We start from the raw sequence: 19,171 nt of genomic DNA on the forward strand, positions 1-19,171 counted from the left end.
GTGGACTGGACAGGACAAGAGTGGCAGCTCTATCTCTACCTGAGCTTGTGTATCTGCAGTATGTCAAGGTCAAGGTTAGGGTCAAGGTTAGAGGTCGTTCTCGTACCTGAGCTTGTGTATTTGCAGTACGTCAGGGTCAAGGTTAGGGTCAAGGTTAGAGACAATGTTCCCAGAAGAAATATTAGCCCGCACAGAGAAGCACAAGATTGAATTTCACTCAACTTTCTAGAGTTTTCCCCTTTAGTTAACACTATCAACGTTTCGCTCTACTGTGGGAATTGTGCTCGAATCAATGCAATATTAGCCACTTTCAATGTAACATACCCAAACAAAATGAACTACGTAAGAGTATGCAAAACTAACTGTGCAAGAGATTTTCTTGTAGGCAGATTGCATTGGAGTAGGATTCTATTGCATTGACAGGCACGACTCAGGCCAGTGTGCCATAACCAATCAGAGCTGCAGTAGGCCTATATGCAAATAGCCATTGCCAAATATGTATCTGTGCCATTCACTTTGAACTGGGCTGTGTTTAGGCTACAGTATGAGTGGTCACGAGTAGATGCGCTTGTTTTGAGATCAAAGCGAGAACTGCATGTAGCCACGTGTGCACATTTGTTCATATTCTTTGGTAGTTAGTGAGCTATTAGCTCAGTTATAGCTAATTTCTAGTCAACAATGGGGGAGTGGTTGCTTCCTACAAGAGCACAAAATGTGTGCATTGTAGACATCTTTGAAAAGCAAGTCAGGTAAATAACTTTTTTTATGTCTTAAAGGGGCAGTGTTGTATTTTGAGACGGTCTTGAATAAGCTAAGTAGCCAATAGGGTGAGGGTAGCATAATTTGTCTGATTCTCTGTAATAATGGTATGGGAATAATAATTGCTTTTATTTTGTAAAATGACTTCTTGCATCAAACAACAACATTTTCAGTCACCACCTTGTCTGAAGGACAAGTGGATAAACAGGTTAATGTCAAGTCCTGCATGTTTAAAAAAGAAAGTCTAATGGAATGTAGTCCTACATTGAACACCACACATTGGCTGCTGCTGTAGGCTGAATGATAGAACAGGTATTTCCATATTAAAATGTTATGGGATGCATTTTTCTCCATTGTTTTTGATGGTAGGCCACTCTACTCTGGTAGGCCTACATTATGATCAAATAGCCACAGTAGCCTACTTGGCCACTGTTAAAACTGTAACTTAAAGCGGGTACAGCCTCAGTATTTTATTTTTTATAGATGCCATTTAGCAGACGCTTTTATCCAAAGCGACTTACAGTCATGCGTGCATACATTTTTTTTATTTTTTTTTGTGTATGGGTGGTCCCGGGGATCGAACCCACTACCTTGGCGTTACAAGCGCCGTGCTCTACCAGCTGAGCTACAGAGGACCACAGTAAACGTGCGCCGGAAGATGCACAGAACTTTCACAACATTCATGTTTACGCTCAGCAGACCTGAAATTTGCTCAGTGTAAAACATTTTTGTTGAGGGAACATTGGTTAGATGTTGTACTCGTACCTGAGCTCGTGTATCTGTAGTACGTCGGGAGCGCTGCCTCCCAGGGCGTGCACGGCCTGCTGGGATAGGTCCTGTGGGGGGGAGTAGAGCAGGTCCAGCTCGCGTGGGGACAAGGCCTCGCTGGAGTCGTAGTCACTGTCTGTCGGCAGGAACACCTCTGAACAACCGTCCTCATCTGACCCCAGCTGGGAGTCTGAGGGAGGAGACAGAAAGACAGACGGGTAAGAAACACACCTACAGACCATGTACAAAATAACGTTGCACACAGACATAGTACAAACTATGATTATAGAGTGGGGGTATGTGTTTAGCTTAAGATGAAGGCCATCCTTCACGTACTTCCAGAAGTGCTAACACACCCCTACACCCCCATCCACAAGACGAGCATCGTCATCATCGTCTTCGATGGACAGCCAAGACGTTGTGTGTGTGCGTCTTTCTCTGTGTGCATTCTCCTCACCACTAACATCCTTCCTGCGTCGTAGCTCAGGTGATGGTGATGGTGTGGGTAGGTAGTCCATGGTAGAGGATGCTGAGTCACTCTTCTGTGCCCCCTGGTCTGACTCAGGCTCGCTGGCATTGACCAGGCTGGTGATGGGCACACCGCCACGGGGCTGCTTGTAGCGGGCACACTGCAGGGCATCAGTGATCCAACGCAGCTCCCGCCACATCTCATCCAGTTGCTGCAATCGAGAACGAAACGCACTCATTATAACACACAGTTATAAAGCATCATAGTTATAGTTAGTTATAGTTGATTATAACAGTTATAAAGCATCATAGTTATAGTTAGTTATAGTTGATTATAACAGTTATAAAGCATCATAGTTATAGTTAGTTATAGTTGATTACAATAGTTATAAAGAATCATAGTTATAGTTGATTATAACAGTTATAAAGCATCATAGTTATAGTTAGTTATAGTTGATTACAATAGTTATAAAGCATCATAGTTGTAGTTAGTTATAGTTAGTTATCGTTGATTATAACAGTTATAAAGCATCATAGTTATAGTTAGTTATAGTTGATTACAATAGTTATAAAGCATCATAGTTATAGTTGATTATAATAGTTATAAAGCATCATAGTTATAGTTGATTATAATAGTTATAAAGCATCATAGTTATAGTTGATTATAATAGTTATAAAGCATCATAGTTATAGTTAGTTATAGTTGATTATAACAGTTATAAAGTATCATAGTTATAGTTAGTTGATTATAATAGTTATAAAGCATCTCATCCAGTTGCTGAAATGGAGAACAAAACTCAGGTCCAGATAGCCAGGAGAATAATGTGACACTAGTGGACCACTGAAGACTAACGCCGAGAGGTACATTGTACAGCAGCTTAAGGTTAGTAGCAGGGATCTATTTCTATGTCACTCCGAGAGGGACAAAACTATTCACACATTAAGCCTACAGCTTCAGTGAATACATTATTTCCACGCAGATTAACATTGTTGTGTAGGTGTGTGTGTGTCTATGTCTGTTTATAGGTGTATAGGTGAATGTGTGTTTGTGCAAGCGTGCGTGTACTCTTTTATATTCCCACACAGTTCAAAGGGTTTGTAGCGAATAGAACTATGCATAATGCATACGATTCCTCACCACAGAGTCCTGCATTAAATTGGCACCTGATCATATCACAGCAGCCTTGAGAAGCAGTAGAGAATATATAGTGTGTCCCAAACGGCACCCTATTTCCTACACAGTGCTATGGGCTCTGGTCAAAAGTGTGCACTATATAGGGAATAGGGTGCCATTTGGGATGAAGCTATAGAATAGAAAGCACATTGTGACCATAATAATGACTGGCTGCACACCAAAGCCCTTCTCCTGCCAGTCTCCCCATGCATGCAGTCTCCAATGTGGTTCCAATCTTATCAGGGGCCCTAGGCCACCGTAACCCAACATCATTCCTCCTTTCTTTCACTCCTCCTATTCCCCCTCTCATTCTTTCCATCACTCCAAACCTCCCCAGGGACTCAGGGTGTGTGTGTGTGTGAGAGCGAGAGAAAGAGAGCATCGGTCTATGAGTGAGAGCATCGGTCTGTGTTTCCGTGTGTGTGTGTTTCCGTGTGTGTGTGTGTGTGTGTGTGTGTAGAGAATGAAGCATGACAAATGTTAAGCAGCAATTAGGCGTCTGTCTGAGAGACAATATGAGAGCACTTAGTGACACCACAAGATGACACACACACACACACATACACACACATCTATATAAAAGAGACTGACACCCGGGGATGACTCGGCTGGAAAGAATGCCGTGGATCAGATGGCAGAGAGAGAGAGAGAGAGAGAGAGAGATGGGGGAGAGAGGGAGAGAGAGAGGGGGGGAGAGAGGGAGAGAGAGAAAATAAGAAAGAGAGAGAGAGAGAGACAGAGCGAGAGACAGAGAGAGAGAGAGAGACAGAGACAGAGCGAGAGAGAGAGATAGAGAGAGAGAGAGACTGACAAACTGGGAATAATAGAGGATATTCCTCTCTTTCTCCATATAACCGAATTCCATCACTCTTTTACAGCCAAAGGCAATAATATTACTGTATATCTCAAAGACAGGATATGAAATATGAGGGTCTTATACTGTATATGAGAGGTGGGCTATATTTCAGATAAGAGGGTCTTAGAGGTACATTTTTAATACAGTGCTATGAAAAAGTATATGCCCCCTTTCAAATTTTCTCTACTTTTGCATTTTTGTGATACTGAATGTTATCAGATCTTCAACCAAAACCTAATATTAGATAAAGGGAACATAAGTGAACAAATAACACAACAATTACATATTTATTTCATAAACAAAGTTATGCAACACCCAATTCCCCTGTGTGAAAAAGTAATTGCCCCCTTACACTCAATAACTGGTTGTGCCACCTTTAGCTGCAATGACTCCAACCAAATGCTTCCTGTAGTTGTTGATCAGTCTCTCACGTCGCTGTGGAGGAATTTTGGCCCACTCTTCCATGCAGAACTGCTTTAACTCAGTGACGTGTGGGTTTTCAAGCATGAACTGCTCGTCTCAAGTCCTGCCACAACATCTAAATTTGGATTAGGTCTGGACTTTGACTAGGCCATTCCAAAACTTCCAATTTGTTGCTTTTTAGCAATTTTCATGTAGACTTGATTGTGTGTTTTGGATCATTGTCTTGCTGCATGACCCAGCTGCGCTTCAGCTTCAGCTCACAGACGGATGGTCTGACATTCTCCTGTAGAATTCTCTGATACAGAGCAGAATTCATGGTTCCTTCCATTAAGGCAAGACGTCCAGGTCCTGTGGCAGCAAAGCATCCCCAAACCATCACACCACCACCACCATGCTTGACCTTTGGTATGATGTTCTTACTGTGGAATGCAGTGTTTGGTTTTCGCCAGGCATAATGGGACCCATCTCGTCTAAAAAGTTGACTCAAGTTTGCCAAAAAGCACCTGGATGATCATCAAGACTCTTGGAAGAACGTTCTATGGACAGATGATTCAAAAGTATAACTTTTTGGACGACATGGTTCCAGTAATGCCTGGCGAATACCAAACTCTGCATTCCACAGTAAGAACATCATACCAAAGGTCAAGCATGGTGGTGGTGGTGTGATGGTTTGGGGATGCTTTGCTGCCTCAGGACCTGGACGACTTGCCTTATTAGAAGGAACCATGAATTCTGCTCTGTATCCGAGAATTCTACAGGAGAATGTCAGACCATCCGTCTGTGAGCTGAAGCTGAAGCGCAGCTGGGTCATGCAGCAAGACAATGATCCAAAACACACAATCAAGTCTACATGAAAATTGCTAAAAAGCAACAAATTGGAAGTTTTGGAATGACCTAGTCAAAGTCCAGACCTAATCCCAATTGAGATGTTGTGGCAGGACTTGAAACGAGCAGTTCATGCTTGAAAACCCACACGTCACTGAGTTAAAGCAGTTCTGCATGGAAGAGTGGGCCAAAATTCCTCCACAGCGACGTGAGAGACTGATCAACAACTACAGGAAGCATTTGGTTGGAGTCATTGCAGCTAAAGGTGGCACACCCAGTTATTGAGTGTAAGGGGGCAATTACTTTTTCACACAGGGGAATTGGGTGTTGCATAACTTTGTTTATGAAATAAATGAAATAAATATGTAATTGTTGTGTTATTTGTTCACTTATGTTCCCTTTATCTACTATTAGGTTTTCATATGGCCTCCCGAGTGGCGCAGTGGTCTAAGGCACTGCATCGCAGTGCTAGCTGTGCCACTAGAGATCCTGGTTCGAATCCAGGCTCTGTCGTAGCCGGCCGCGACCGGGAGACCCATGGGGCGGCGCACAATTGGCCCAGCGTCGTCCAGGGTAGGGGAGGGAATGGCCGGCAGGGATGTAGCTCAGTTGATAGAGCATGGCGTTTGCAACGCCAGGGTTGTGGGTTCCTTTCCCACGGGGGGTATAAAAAATTAATTAATAAATAATAATAATGTATGCACTCACTAACTGTAAGTCGCTCTGGATAAGAGCGTCTGCTAAATGACTAAAATGTAAAATGGTTGAAGATCTGATAACATTCAGTATCACAAATATGCAAAAGTAGAGGAAATTAGAAAGGGGGCAAATACTTTCTCATAGCACTGTATAATATTTGAGAGGTATATTGTATATATATATAAGAGTATACTGTATATCCGAGAGGTAAACAGTTCTGCATGGAGAGGGATCAGTGAAAGGGATGCACTGTAAATAGGTATGATAATAATGCATGCTAATCCAGTCATAGACTTTTCTCAAAGCCAAGCAGAATGCACTGGATGCATGTCATCTGCCATTTAACTTTCCTAAGCACCCTGACGAAGGCTTTCATCTAAAATGCTTTGGGCTTTTAATCATTAAAAAGCTTTTTACTGAACTTTCATTGTCCTCCTTTCAAGGTATTTCCCTTCATTCCACTTACTTAAATAGTTGATTGGCAATGATTTCTGCAGATTGAGGAAATTCAACCTCAACGGATTGTGTCTAGCCCTAATCAGGAGAGGAAACTTCCAGAAAGGTAGCATCCCCCAGACTCCCAGCATTCATCAGCACAGCAGCATCATCTCTCTTAAGCACTCGACAGCTGATCCAAGTGTCATCCAAGACCTGTGTGTGTGTGTGTGTGTGTGTGTGTGTATATGTGTGTGAGTGTGAGAGAGAGAGAGAGAGAGAGAGAGAGAGAGAGAGAGAGAGAGAGAGTGAGTAAGATTAGTCTGTGTGTGTGCTCTTGATGCAGCATCAGTTCCTGACAGCGAGCGCTCGCAAGACGCCTGCAAGGAGCCAGAAGTCGTCTCAGAAATGAGAGTCTTACTCAAGGTGACTGGGACACACACACACACACTACACCCCCGCCCCTCTCCAGGTAGGCTCCAGCCAGCCAGCAGAGAGAGCAGTGGCCCCAGTGAGTCCAACCCCAGTGAGTCCAAGTGAAGGTGACAGGTAAGGAGCTCCAGACAAAAGGACTTCCTACTGGAACAGGAAATTGCCCATTCTGACCAGACATCTTTAGATTCCATTAGCCCGCACTGGAGCTAAGGGCCCGCACTGGAGCTAAGGACTGGAGCCAGAGAGGAAGTATTCAGCGTGACACGCAGATGAGAACCAGAGGGAGGGATCGTATTGGGAGTGACACGTGATTGCCCATACGTTCACACAGATGCCCACTCCACTCTCCTTTGATCCAGGGCAGGGGCCCCACTGCTGGGGTCTCTCCCCCACCGCCTGGCCCTATCATGGGGCCTGAGAGAGCAAGACGCAGCTGGGTCTGTGGTTCCTTTGGAGCATGGCGCAAGCGCACACAGCAGGACAACATCGGCTTATAGTATATCAATGTGTTGGTCCTGTAGGAACTATACAATATGTACTATACAATATGAACTATACAATATGAGGTTAGAGGTCGCCTTATTCTTCTCTCAGGGGTTTAGATTACCAGAGATTTCCTTCCAATGTTCAAAAGACGCAGGCTTTACTTAGTCCACTCACTCATTTAGTCAGTTGATGTGGAGGTGATGCCAAATCCAGTGATGAATTGAATAAGATTAACCTCAACACAATACTAACAGCATGTCTACTGGACTGAACCAGTCTTCGACAACAATACCACAGTAAGGGAATTTTTCCCCCGATCATGAAATTACAAGTCTTAAACATATTGTACAATGAGATGGCGTAACGTCATCATTTCTGCACTAACCAAGTTCAGCCACACGCACACACATGCCGCTGATACACACACACAGGCACGTAAACACAGAAACGCATTCACGCACCTACACACTCACACGTAACAATGCACACACACACACACACACGCACTCTGACAGGACCTCCCAGTATCAGACAGACTGTGGCATGACAGGCCAGCTTTCGGACAGACGGGCCTCTTTTCACACGCTTTGCCCCCTCACATTAACACTTCACTCTCCCTAATGCAGCCCACATTGCTGAGCTCACACACACACATACACAAACACACACAACTATGAGATTTACATGCACACACAGAGGCAGACTCACGCACATACAGAGACTGAGAGACAGACACTTTTATACAGAGACACATATTCAGACATCTCTACCCACACACACTCTCAGTCACAATTTCCCCCTGTCGCTCTCTCTCGCTCTCCCGAGTAGTGTGTAATCTGTGGTTTGGGGCCACATTTTTCCGTGCCTCTGAGCTCAGAACACACACACACACACACTCTCTCTCAGATCACACACACACACTCTCAGATCACAGAAACACACTTATGGTTTTGTGGTTGGTCTCCATTACCAGTAGAGACCATGGTGGCAAAAGCTGGATTAGTTATTCACAGAGAAAAACACCAGATGGGTTTACTTTCATGCTTTCAACTTTCTGACATGAGAGAGAAGGCTGGGCAGTTATGGAGTTCTTTAACATTAGAAAAACAAGCTATTTAACAGCTAGTACTCCTAGCAGTTAGGCTTTATTACATCAATAAACTGACTCCAATGGGATTATTAGCGCAGTTGTTTCTGCTGTTTCTTAGATTTTTGCTGCGTGATAAATATATTTACTGACAAATGGACATGACATAAACGATATGAAAAATAAGCTTTCTAACAATTTTCTTTTGATGAATGTGAAAAAAAGGACTCATGCGTTTGTATTAGAAATAGATTAAAAATGTTTATACAGTGAGCTCCAAAAGTATTGGGACAGTGACACGTTTTGTTGTTTTGGCTCTGTACTCCAGCACTTTGGATTGGATTGGAAATGATACAATGTGAGGTTAAAGTGCAGACTGTCAGCTTTAATTTGAGGGAATTTTAATCCATATCGGGTGAACCGTTTAGAAATTAAAGCACTTTCTGAACATAGTCCCCCCATTTTAGGGGACCAAAAGTATTGGGACAAATTCACTTGCATGTGTATTAAAGAAGTAAAAAGTTAGGTATTTGGTCCCATATTCATAGCACACAATGACTACATCAAGCTTGTGACTACAAAGTTGTTGGATGCATTTGCTGTTTGTTTTGGTTGTGTTTCAGATTATGTTGTGCCCAATAGAAACAAATGGTAAATAACATATTGTGTCATTTTGGAGTCACTTTTATTGTAAATAAGAATAGAATATGTTTCTAAACACTTCTACATTAATGATAATCCTGAATGAATCGTGAATAAAGATGAGTGAGAAAATTAGAGGCATAAATATCATACCCCCCCCCCCCCCCCCCAAATAAAAAAATATGCTAACCTCCCCTGTCATTGTAATGGTGAGAGGTTAGCATGCCTTGGCGGTATGATATTTGTGCGTCTGTAAGTTTCTCACTCATCATTATTCACGATTCATTCAGGACTATCCGTAATCATGGTAGCATCCACATTTATGTAGACATGTTTAGAAACAGATTCTATTCTTATTTACAATTTACATTTTACATTTACATTTTAGTCATTTAGCAGACGCTCTTATCCAGAGCGACTTACAGTTAGTGAGTGCATACATTTTCATACTGGCCCCCCGTGGGAAACGAACCCACAACCCTGGCGTTGCAAGCACCATGCTCTACCAACTGAGCTACACGGGGCCCTGTAAAAAAAAAGTAATCTAAAACAACCAAAACAAACAGCAAATGCATTCAACAAATTTGTAGTCACAAGTTTGCGTGCTATGAATATGGGATCAAATACACTTTTTACTACTTGAATTTGTCCCAATACTTTTGGTCCCCTAAAATGGGGGGACTATGTAGTCATATCACACCCTCATAGTCATTGTATAATTTCAAATCAAAAGTGCTGGAGTACAGAGCCAAAACAACTAAAATGTTCACTATCCCAATACATTTGGTGCTCAGTGTATTTCACTGAGCACCAAATGTAAAAAAAGCCCTTTTTACATCTGCTGATGTAAAAAGGGCTTTATAAATCAATTTGATTGATTGATTGATATGGTTGCCATCTGAAATATATTGTCACATATATCTGTATGTATTCCAGTAAGCCCTCACACAGTTTACATACGCCTCACTTAGGTCAATTATACCTGGAATACATATTAACATACACTAACACTTTTCTGTAATTTCAACAGTAAAACACTGTAGAATGCACAGTAAAACACCTTGTGTTTTACACAATGAATGCTGTAGATTGCACTGCATTATGGGTAAAATGCTGAAAGATACTGTTATTAAATGTAATTGGAAGCCTCCTATAAAGATTACTCTAACGTCCTGCATATCTTTACAGTAATAGCTTATGCCTACTGTAGAGTCACATTTTCAGTTTCAGGCGCCTCATGCTGTCGGGTGAGACACAACAAGCTCAGACTATTTTAGTAAAAAAGGAGAAAAAGAAATCACCCAAATCATAATGGTTTTAATGATTATGCTTCGCTGTACCACAGCCTCTGGGTGCCATAGTGAATAAACTGAGCGCAGTTTAAAATAACATCAACTTGATCAGAAATACAGTGTATTTCTTTTTCAACAGGACAATGACCCAACACATCTCCAGGCTTTGTAAGGGCTATTTGACCAAGAAGGAGAGTGATGGAGTGCTGCATCAGATGACCTGGCCTCCACAATCCCCCGACCTCAACCAAATTGAGATGGTTTGGGATGAGTCAGACTGCAGAGTGAAGGAAAAGCAGCCAACAAGTGCTCAGCATATTTGGGAACTCCTTCAAGACTGTTGGAAAAGCATTCCAGGTGAAGCTGGTTGAGAGAATGCCAAGAGTGTGCAAAGCTGTCATCAAGGCAAAGGGTGGCTATTTGAAGAATCTCAAATATAAAATATATTTTGATTTGTTTAACACCTTTTTGGTTACTACATGATTCCAATGTGTTATTTCATAGTTTTGATGTCTTCACTACTATTCTATAATGTAGAAAATAGTAAAAATAAAGAAAAAACCTTGAATGAGTAGGTGTGTCCAAACTTTTGACTGGTACTGTATATATAGACACTACCGTTCAAAAGTTTGGGGTCACTTAGAAATGTTCTTGTTTTTGAAATAAAAGCAATTTTTTTATCCATTAAAATAACATCAAATTGATCAGAAATACAGTGTAGACATTGTTTATGTTGTAAATGGCTATTGTAGCTGGAAACGGCTGATCTTTAATGAAATATCTACATAGGCTTACTTAAGCCCATTATCAGCAACCATCAGTCCTGTGTTCCAATGGCACGTTGTGTTTGCTAATCCAAGTTTATCATTTTAAAAGGCTAATTGATCATTAGAAAACCCTTTTGCAATTATGTTAGCACAGCTGAAAACTGTTGTGCTGATTAAAGAAGCAATAAAACTGGCCTTCTTGAGACTAGTTGAGTATCTGGAGCATCAGCAATTGTGGGTTCGATTTCAGGCTCAAAATGGCCAGAAACAAATAACTTTCTTCTGAAACTCGTTAGTCTATTCTTGTTCTGAGAAATGAAGGCTATTCCATGCGAGAATTTGATGTTATTTTAATGGACATTGTTTAAAATTTTCTTTCGAAAACAAGGACATTTCTAAGTGACCCCAAACTTTTGAACGGCAGTGTATATACTGGACAGATTGGAGTGGTAGCAGGGTTGGGTAAATTACTTTCTAAATGTAATCCGTTACTAGTTACCTGCCCAAAATTGTAATCAGTAAGATAACTTTTGGATTACCCAAACTCAGTAAGTTTGTTGCAATAAAGTACGTTTTACGGCCCCCTAACCAATTGTGCTATTATGTGTGTTTTTTCACGTTATTTGTAATTTGTTCTGTACATAATGTTTCTGCCACCATCTCTTATGACCAAAAAGAGCTTCTGGATATCAGGACAGCGATTACTCACCTCGTATTGGATGATTATCTTTTCTTCAATGAGTCGGACGCGAAGGATATTCTACAGACACCCGACAAGGCCCAAATCCCCGTCATTCGCATGAGAAAGAGACGGAGATATCGTGGACGTAGGTCAGGGTGCCCTGTAAGGATCCGACGGCGTGCGAGTAATCTGCCTCTTCCATCAGTCCTATTAGCCAACGAACAATCATTGGAAAACAAAATGGACGACCTAAGCTCAAGGATATCCTACCAACGGGACATTAAAAACTGTATTATCTTATATTTCACAGAGTCATGGCTGAACGACGACATCGATAACATACAGCTGGCGGGATATACGCTACATCGGCAGGATAGAACGGCTGACTCCGGTAAGACAAGGGGTGGCGGTCTGTGTATGTTTGTAAACAACAGCTGGTGCACAAAATCTAATATTAAGGAAGTCTCTAGGTTTTGATCGCCTGAGGTAGAGTATCTCATGATAAGCTGTATACCACACTATTTACCAAGAGAGTTTTCTTCTATATTTTTCGTAGCTGTCTATTTACCACCACAAACCGATGCTGGCACTAAGATTGCACTCAATGAGCTGTATAACCCACAAGCAAACAGCAAAACGCTCATCCAGATGCAGGGAAACTTGAACTATTACAGACTACAAAGGGAAGCACAGCCACGAGCTGCCCAGTGACACAAGCCTCCCAGACGAGCTAAATCACTTCTATGCTCGCTTCGAGGCAAGCAACACTGAAGCATGCATGAGAGCATCAGCTTTTCCGGATGACTATGTGATCACGCTCTCTGTAGCCGATGTAAGAAAGACTTTTAAGGAGATCAACATTCACAAGGCCGCAGGGCCAGACGGATTACCAGGATGTGTACTCCGAGCATGTGCTGACCAACTGGCAAGTGTCTTCACTGACATTTTCAACATGTCCCTGACTGAGTCTGTAATACTAACATGTTTCAAGCAGACCACCATAGTCCCTGTGCCCAAGAACACTAAGGTAACCTGTCTAAATGACTACCGACCCATAGCACTTACGTCTGTAGCCATGAAGTGCTTTGAAAGGCTGGTCATGGCTCACATCAACACCATTATCCCAGAAACCCTAGACCCACTCCAATTTGCATACCGCCCCAACAGATCCACAGATGATGCAATCTCTATTGCACTCCACACTGCCATTTCCCATCTGGACAAGAGGAACATCTACGTGAGAACGCTATTCATTGACTACAGCTCAACGTTCAACACCATAGTGCCCTCAAAGCTCATCACTAAGCTAAGGATCCTGGGACTAAACACCTCCCTCTGCAACAAGATCCTGAACTTCCAGACGGGCCACCCCCAGGTGGTAAGGGTAGGTAACAACACATCTGCCACGCTGATCCTCAACACGGGGGCCCCTCAGGGGTGCGTGCTCAGTCCCCTCCTGTACTCCCTGTTCACCCATGACTGCATTGCCAGGCACGACTCCAACACCATCATTAAGTTTGCCGATGACACAACAGTGGTAGGCCTGATCACTGACAACGATGAGACAGCCTATAGGGAGGAGGTCTGAGACCTGGCCGTGTGGTGCCAGGATAACAACCTTTCCCTCAACGTGATCAAGACAAAGGAGATGATTGTGGACTACAGGAAAAAAAAGAGGACTGAGGACGCCCCAATTCTCATCGATGGGGCTGTAGTGGAACAGGTTGAGAGCTTCAAGTTCCTTGGTGTCCACATCACCAACAAACTATCATGGTCCAAGCACACCAAGACAGTCGTGAAGAGGGCACGACAAAGTCTATTCCTCCTCAGGATACTGAATAGATTTGACATGGGTCCTCAGATCATCAAGAAGTTCTACAGCTGCACCATCGAGAGCATCCTGACTGGTTGCATCACCGGCTGGTATGGCAACTGCTCGGCCTCCGACCGCAAGGCACTACAGAGGGTAGTGCGTACGTTCCAGTACATCACTGCCAAGCTTCCTGCCATCCAGGACCTCTATACCAGGTGGTGTCAGAGGAAGGCCCTAAAAATGGTCAAAGACTCCAGCCACCCTAGTCATTACTGTTCTCTCTGCTACTGCACGACAAGCGGTACCGGAGCGCCAAGTCTAGGTCCAAAAGGCTTCCTAACAACTTCTACCCCCAAGCCATAAGACTCCTGAACAGCTAATCATGGCTACGCAGACTATTTGCATTGTCCCCCCCACCCCAACCCAACCCACCCATGCATAGTCACTTCAACTCTACCCACATGTACATATTACCGCAATTACCTCGACGAACTGGTGCCCCCGCACATTGACTCTGTACCGGTACCCCCCTGTATATAGCCTCCCTATTTTTTACTCATCTATTTTTTACTGAACACTTTTTATATATACAGTGAGGGAAACAAGTATTTGATCCCCTGCTGATTTTGTACGTTGGCCCACTGACAAAGACATGATCAGTCTATAATTTTAATGGTAGGTTTATTTGAACAGTGAGTGACAGAATAACAACAAAAAAATCCAGAAAAACGCATGTCAAAAATGTTATAAATTGATTTGCATTTTAATGAGGGAAATAAGTATTTGACCCCTCTGCAAAACATGACTTAGTACTTGGTGGCAAAACCCTTCATTAAATCACAGAGGTCCGTTGTTTCTTGTAGTTTCCAGGTTTGCACACATCTCAGGAGGGATGTGTGGTTTCGAGGCTGACGTTTGGCAACTCGAACCTTCAGCTCCCTCCACAGATTTTCTATGGGATTAAGGTCTGGAGACTGGCTACTCCAGGACCTTAATGTGCTTCTTCTTGAGCCACTCCTTTGTTGCCTTCGCCGTGTGTTTTGGGCCATTGTCATGCTGGAATACCCATCCACGACCCATTTTCAATGCCCTGGCTGAGGGAAGGAGGTTCTCACCCAAGATTTGACGGTACATGGCCCCGTCCATTGTCCCTTTGATGCGGTGAAGTTGTCCTGTCCCCTTAGCAGAAAAACACCCCCAAAGCATAATGTTTCCACCTCCATGTTTGACGGTGGGGATGGTGTTCTTGGGGTCATAGGCAGCATTCCTCCTCCTCCAAACACGGCGAGTTGAGTTGATGCCAAAGAGCTCAATTTTGGTCTCAACTGACCACAACACTTTCACGCAGTTCTCCTCTGAATCATTCAGATGTTCATTGGCAAACTTCAGACAGGCCTGTATATGTGCTTTCTTGAGCAGGGGGACCTTGCGGGCGCTGCAGGATTTCAGTCCTTCACGGCGTAGTGTGTTACCAATTGTTTTCTTGGTGACTATGGTCCCAGCTGCCTTGAGATCATTGACAAGATCCTCCCGTGTAGTTCTGGGCTGATTCCTCACCGTTCTCATGATCATTGCAACTCCACGAGGTGAGATCTTGCATGGAGCCCCAGGCCGAGAGAGATTGACAGTTATTTTGTGTTTCTTCCATTTGTGAATAATCGCACCAACTGTTGTCACCTTCTCACCAAGCTGCTTGGCGATGGTCTTGTAGCCCATTCCAGCCTTGTGTAGGTCTACAATCTTGTCCCTGACATCCTTGGAGAGCTATTTGGTCTTGGCCATGGTGGAGAGTGTGGAATCTGATTGATTGATTGCTTCTGTGGACAGGTGTCTTTTATACAGGTAACAAACTGAGATTAGGAGCAAAGAGTGTGCTCCTAATCTCAGCTCGTTACCTGTATAAAAGACACCTGGGAGCCAGAAATCTTTCTGATTAAGAGTGGGGGTCAAATACTTATTTCCCTCATTAAAATGCTAATCAATTTATAACATTTTTGACATGCATTTTTCTGGATTTTTTTGTTGTTATTCTGTCTCTCACTGTTCAAATAAACCTACCATTAAAATTATAGACTGATCATTTCTTTGTCAGTGGGCAAACGTACAAAATCAGCAGGGGATCAAATACTTTTTTCCCTCACTGTATATATAGTTTGCTTCTTAAAACTGCATTGTTGGTTAAGGGCTTGTAAGTAAGCATTTCACTGTAAGGTTGTATTCGGCACGTGGGAAATAAAATGTGATTTGAATCTGATTACTTTGTTACTTTTTGATTACTTTCCCCTTAAGAGGCGTTGGAAGAAGACTAAATGGATCCATTAAACGCATTTGGTTTGTCATAATAGTGCTCTGTGACCTGTAGTCAGACTCACTCAGGTGGAACAGATTTAAACTTGCGCCTTTTTTCAATGCTGAATTGAAAGTCATTGAAAAATCAGAAAGGTGTGTATTCTTTTCCCTCAAACATCCTTTCTGAATTTAAAAGTAATTCAATAAGTAATCATCTAGTTTTTCAAAAGTTCCTGTAATCTGATTACAATATTTTTGCTGATAACATAACTGATTACAGTTACAGTTTTTTTGCTAATCAGATTACATGTAATCAGTTACTCCCCAACCCTGAGTGGCAGCAAGCCGCAAACCTTTAATGGTTGAGTATTTGCCATGTCTTTGGTCTGTTTTGCCCTGTAGTCAATGCAGGTTTGGAAGCCTTTGTTAAGGCCTCTGTACATACTGTTGTGGCCAAATATATTGGCAGCCTTGCACTATTCTTAATTCATTCCCTATTTCTTCTTAAATAAGTTTAATTTAAAAAAACTTTTGGTCACCACAACTTGTTTTTGCATTTTCAACATTGCAGAACCAATTTTATTTTGGTAAATTTAACAATTTTAAGTTAGAATATAAGCAGTATTTATTACGAAAACGCCACTTCACACATTTTTCACTTTGTTTTGTTTTTCCATCAGAAATTATCGCTTATGGGTACCTTCATGTGTGTGTAAAATATTACTGTTCTCTGATTTTTAATTCATAGATTTGAGATGTTATTATTTTGCAAAAGCTATATATCCATTGTTTAGCTGGAATGGAATGTTCGTATCCTGTATATTTGACTGTGATATGTGGTTGTCTCTCCTAGCTATCTTAAGATGAATGCACTTAATGTAAGTCTCTCTGGATAACAGCATCTGCTAAATGACAAAAATGTCAAATCTAAATGTTTTACATACAGATCTCATATTACTGTAATTATTATTATTTTATTTATTTGTATTACAAACATTGAAGAATTAGAGCGGTTTGCTGCTGAAGAGTGGGCCAAAATGCCAGTACAAAGGTGAAGCAAGCTCATTGATTGCTACAAAAAGCATTTGTTCGCAGTTATCTTGGCCAAAGGCTGTGCAACCAAGTACTAGCTCCTTGTTGCAAATAATTTTGTCCATGCCATTTGTCTTTATTTTCTAAATTAACATTGTAAACTTAAGTTTACAAAGATAAAATTGGTTCTGCAATGTTGAAAATCCAAAAGTTTCAATTTATTTCAAGTGCAAGAGTGCCAATATATTTGGCTGCAACTGTATATACACTACCGGTCAAAGGTTTTAGAACACCTAATCATTCAAGGGTTTATCTTTATTTGTACTATTTTCTACATTGTAGAATCATGGTGAAGACATCAAAACTATGAAATAACACATATGGAATCATGTAGTAACCAAAAAAGGTTTAAACAAATCAAAATATATTTTATATTTGAGATTCTTCAAATAGCCACCCTTTGCCTTGATGACAGCTCTGCACACTCTTGGCATTCTCTCAACCAGCTTCATGAGGTAGTCACCTGGAATGCATTTCAATTAACAGGTGTGCCTTCTTAAAAGTTAATTTATAGAATTTATTTCCTTCTTAATGCATTTCAGCCAATCAGTTGTGTTGTGACAAGGTAGGGGGGTATACAGAAGATAGCCCTATTTGGTAAAAGATCAAGTCCATTGTATGGCAAGAACAGCTCAAATAAGCAAAGAGAAACGACAGTCCATCATTACTTAAAGACATGATGGTCAATCAATACGGAACATTTCAAGAACTTTGAACGTTTCTTCAAGTGCAATCGCAAAAACCATCAAGCGCTATGATGAAACTGGCTCTCATGAGGACCGCCACAGGAATGGAAGACCCAGAGTTACCTCTGCTGCAGAGGATAAATTCATTAGAGTTACCAGCCTCAGAAATTGCAGCCCAAATAAATGCTTCACAGAGTTCAAGTAACAGACACATCTCAACATCATCTGTTCAGAGGAGACTGTGTGAATCAGGCCTTCATGGTCGAATTGCTGCAAAGAAACCACCACTAAAGGACACCAATAAGAAGAAGAGACTTGCTTGGGCCAAGAAACACGAGCAATGGACATTCGATCGGTTGATATTTGTCCTTTGGTCTGGAGTCCAAATTGGAGATTTTTGGTTCCAACCGCCGTGTCTTTGTGAGACGCAGTGTGAGTGAACGGATGATCTCTGCATGTGTATTTCCCACCGTAAAGCATGGAGGAGGAGGTGTTATGGTGTGGGGGTGCTTTGCAGGTGACACTGTCTGTGATTTATTTAGAATTCAAGGCACACTTAACCAGCATGGCTACCACTGCATTCTGCAGCGATACGCCATCCCATCTGGTTTGGGCTTAGTGGGACTATCATTTGTTTTTCAACAGGACAATGACCCAAAACACCTCCAGGCTGTGTAAGGGCTATTTTACCAAGAAGGAAAGTGATGGAGTGCTGCATCAGATGACCTGGCATCCACAATCCCCCGACCTCAACCAAATTGAGATGGTTTGGGATGACTCGACCCGCAGAGTGAAGGAAAAGCAGCCAACAAGTGCTCAGCATATTTGGGAACTCCTTCAAGACTGTTGGAAAAGCATTCCAGGTGAAGCTGGTTGAGATAATACCAAGAGCGTGCAAAGCTGTCATCAAGGCAAAGGGTGGCTATTTGAAGAATCTCAAATATAAAATATATTTTGATTTGTTTTTGGTTACTACATGATTCCATGTGTGTTATTTCATAGTTTTGATGTCTTCACTATTATTCTACAATGTAGAAAATAGTAAAAATAAAGACAAACCCTTGAATGAGTAGGTGTTCTAAAACCTTTGACCAGTAGTGTATGTATATACACTGCTCAAAAAAATAAAGGGAACACTTAAACAACACAATGTAACTCCAAGTCAATCATACTTCTGTGAAATCAAACTGTCCACTTAGGAAGCAACACTGACTGACAATAAATGTCACATGCTGTTGTGCAAATGGAATAGACAACAGGTGGAAATTATAGGCAATTAGCAAGACACCCCCAATAAAGAAGTGGTTCTGCAGGTGGTGACCACAGACCACTTCTCAGTTCCTATGCTTCCTGGCTGATGTTTTGGTCACTTTTGAATGCTGGCGGTGCTTTCACTCTAGTGGTAGCATGAGACGGAGTCTACAACCCACACAAGTGGCTCAGGTAGTGCAGCTCATCCAGGATGGCACATCAATGCGAGCTGTGGCAAGAAG

General features: G+C 42.1%; 1 protein-coding gene across 1 annotated transcript in view; it reads right to left on the reverse strand.

Moving 5' to 3' along the window:
• ankfn1a (ankyrin repeat and fibronectin type III domain containing 1a) overlaps positions 1 to 19,171 on the reverse strand; it is a gene marked incomplete at both ends in the record, with an annotated part of 193,056 nt that overhangs the window by 11,156 nt on the left and 162,729 nt on the right. The window contains 2 exons of the mRNA XM_084158389.1: positions 1,525 to 1,717; positions 1,985 to 2,207. Coding sequence (XP_084014515.1) covers positions 1,525 to 1,717; positions 1,985 to 2,207 — 416 coding nt within the window. The remainder of the gene's footprint in view (positions 1 to 1,524; positions 1,718 to 1,984; positions 2,208 to 19,171) is intronic.

This window comes from Coregonus lavaretus, assembly GCF_964263955.1.
Source record: "Coregonus lavaretus genome assembly, chromosome: 1".
NCBI classification, from domain to species: Eukaryota; Metazoa; Chordata; class Actinopteri; order Salmoniformes; family Salmonidae; genus Coregonus; species Coregonus lavaretus.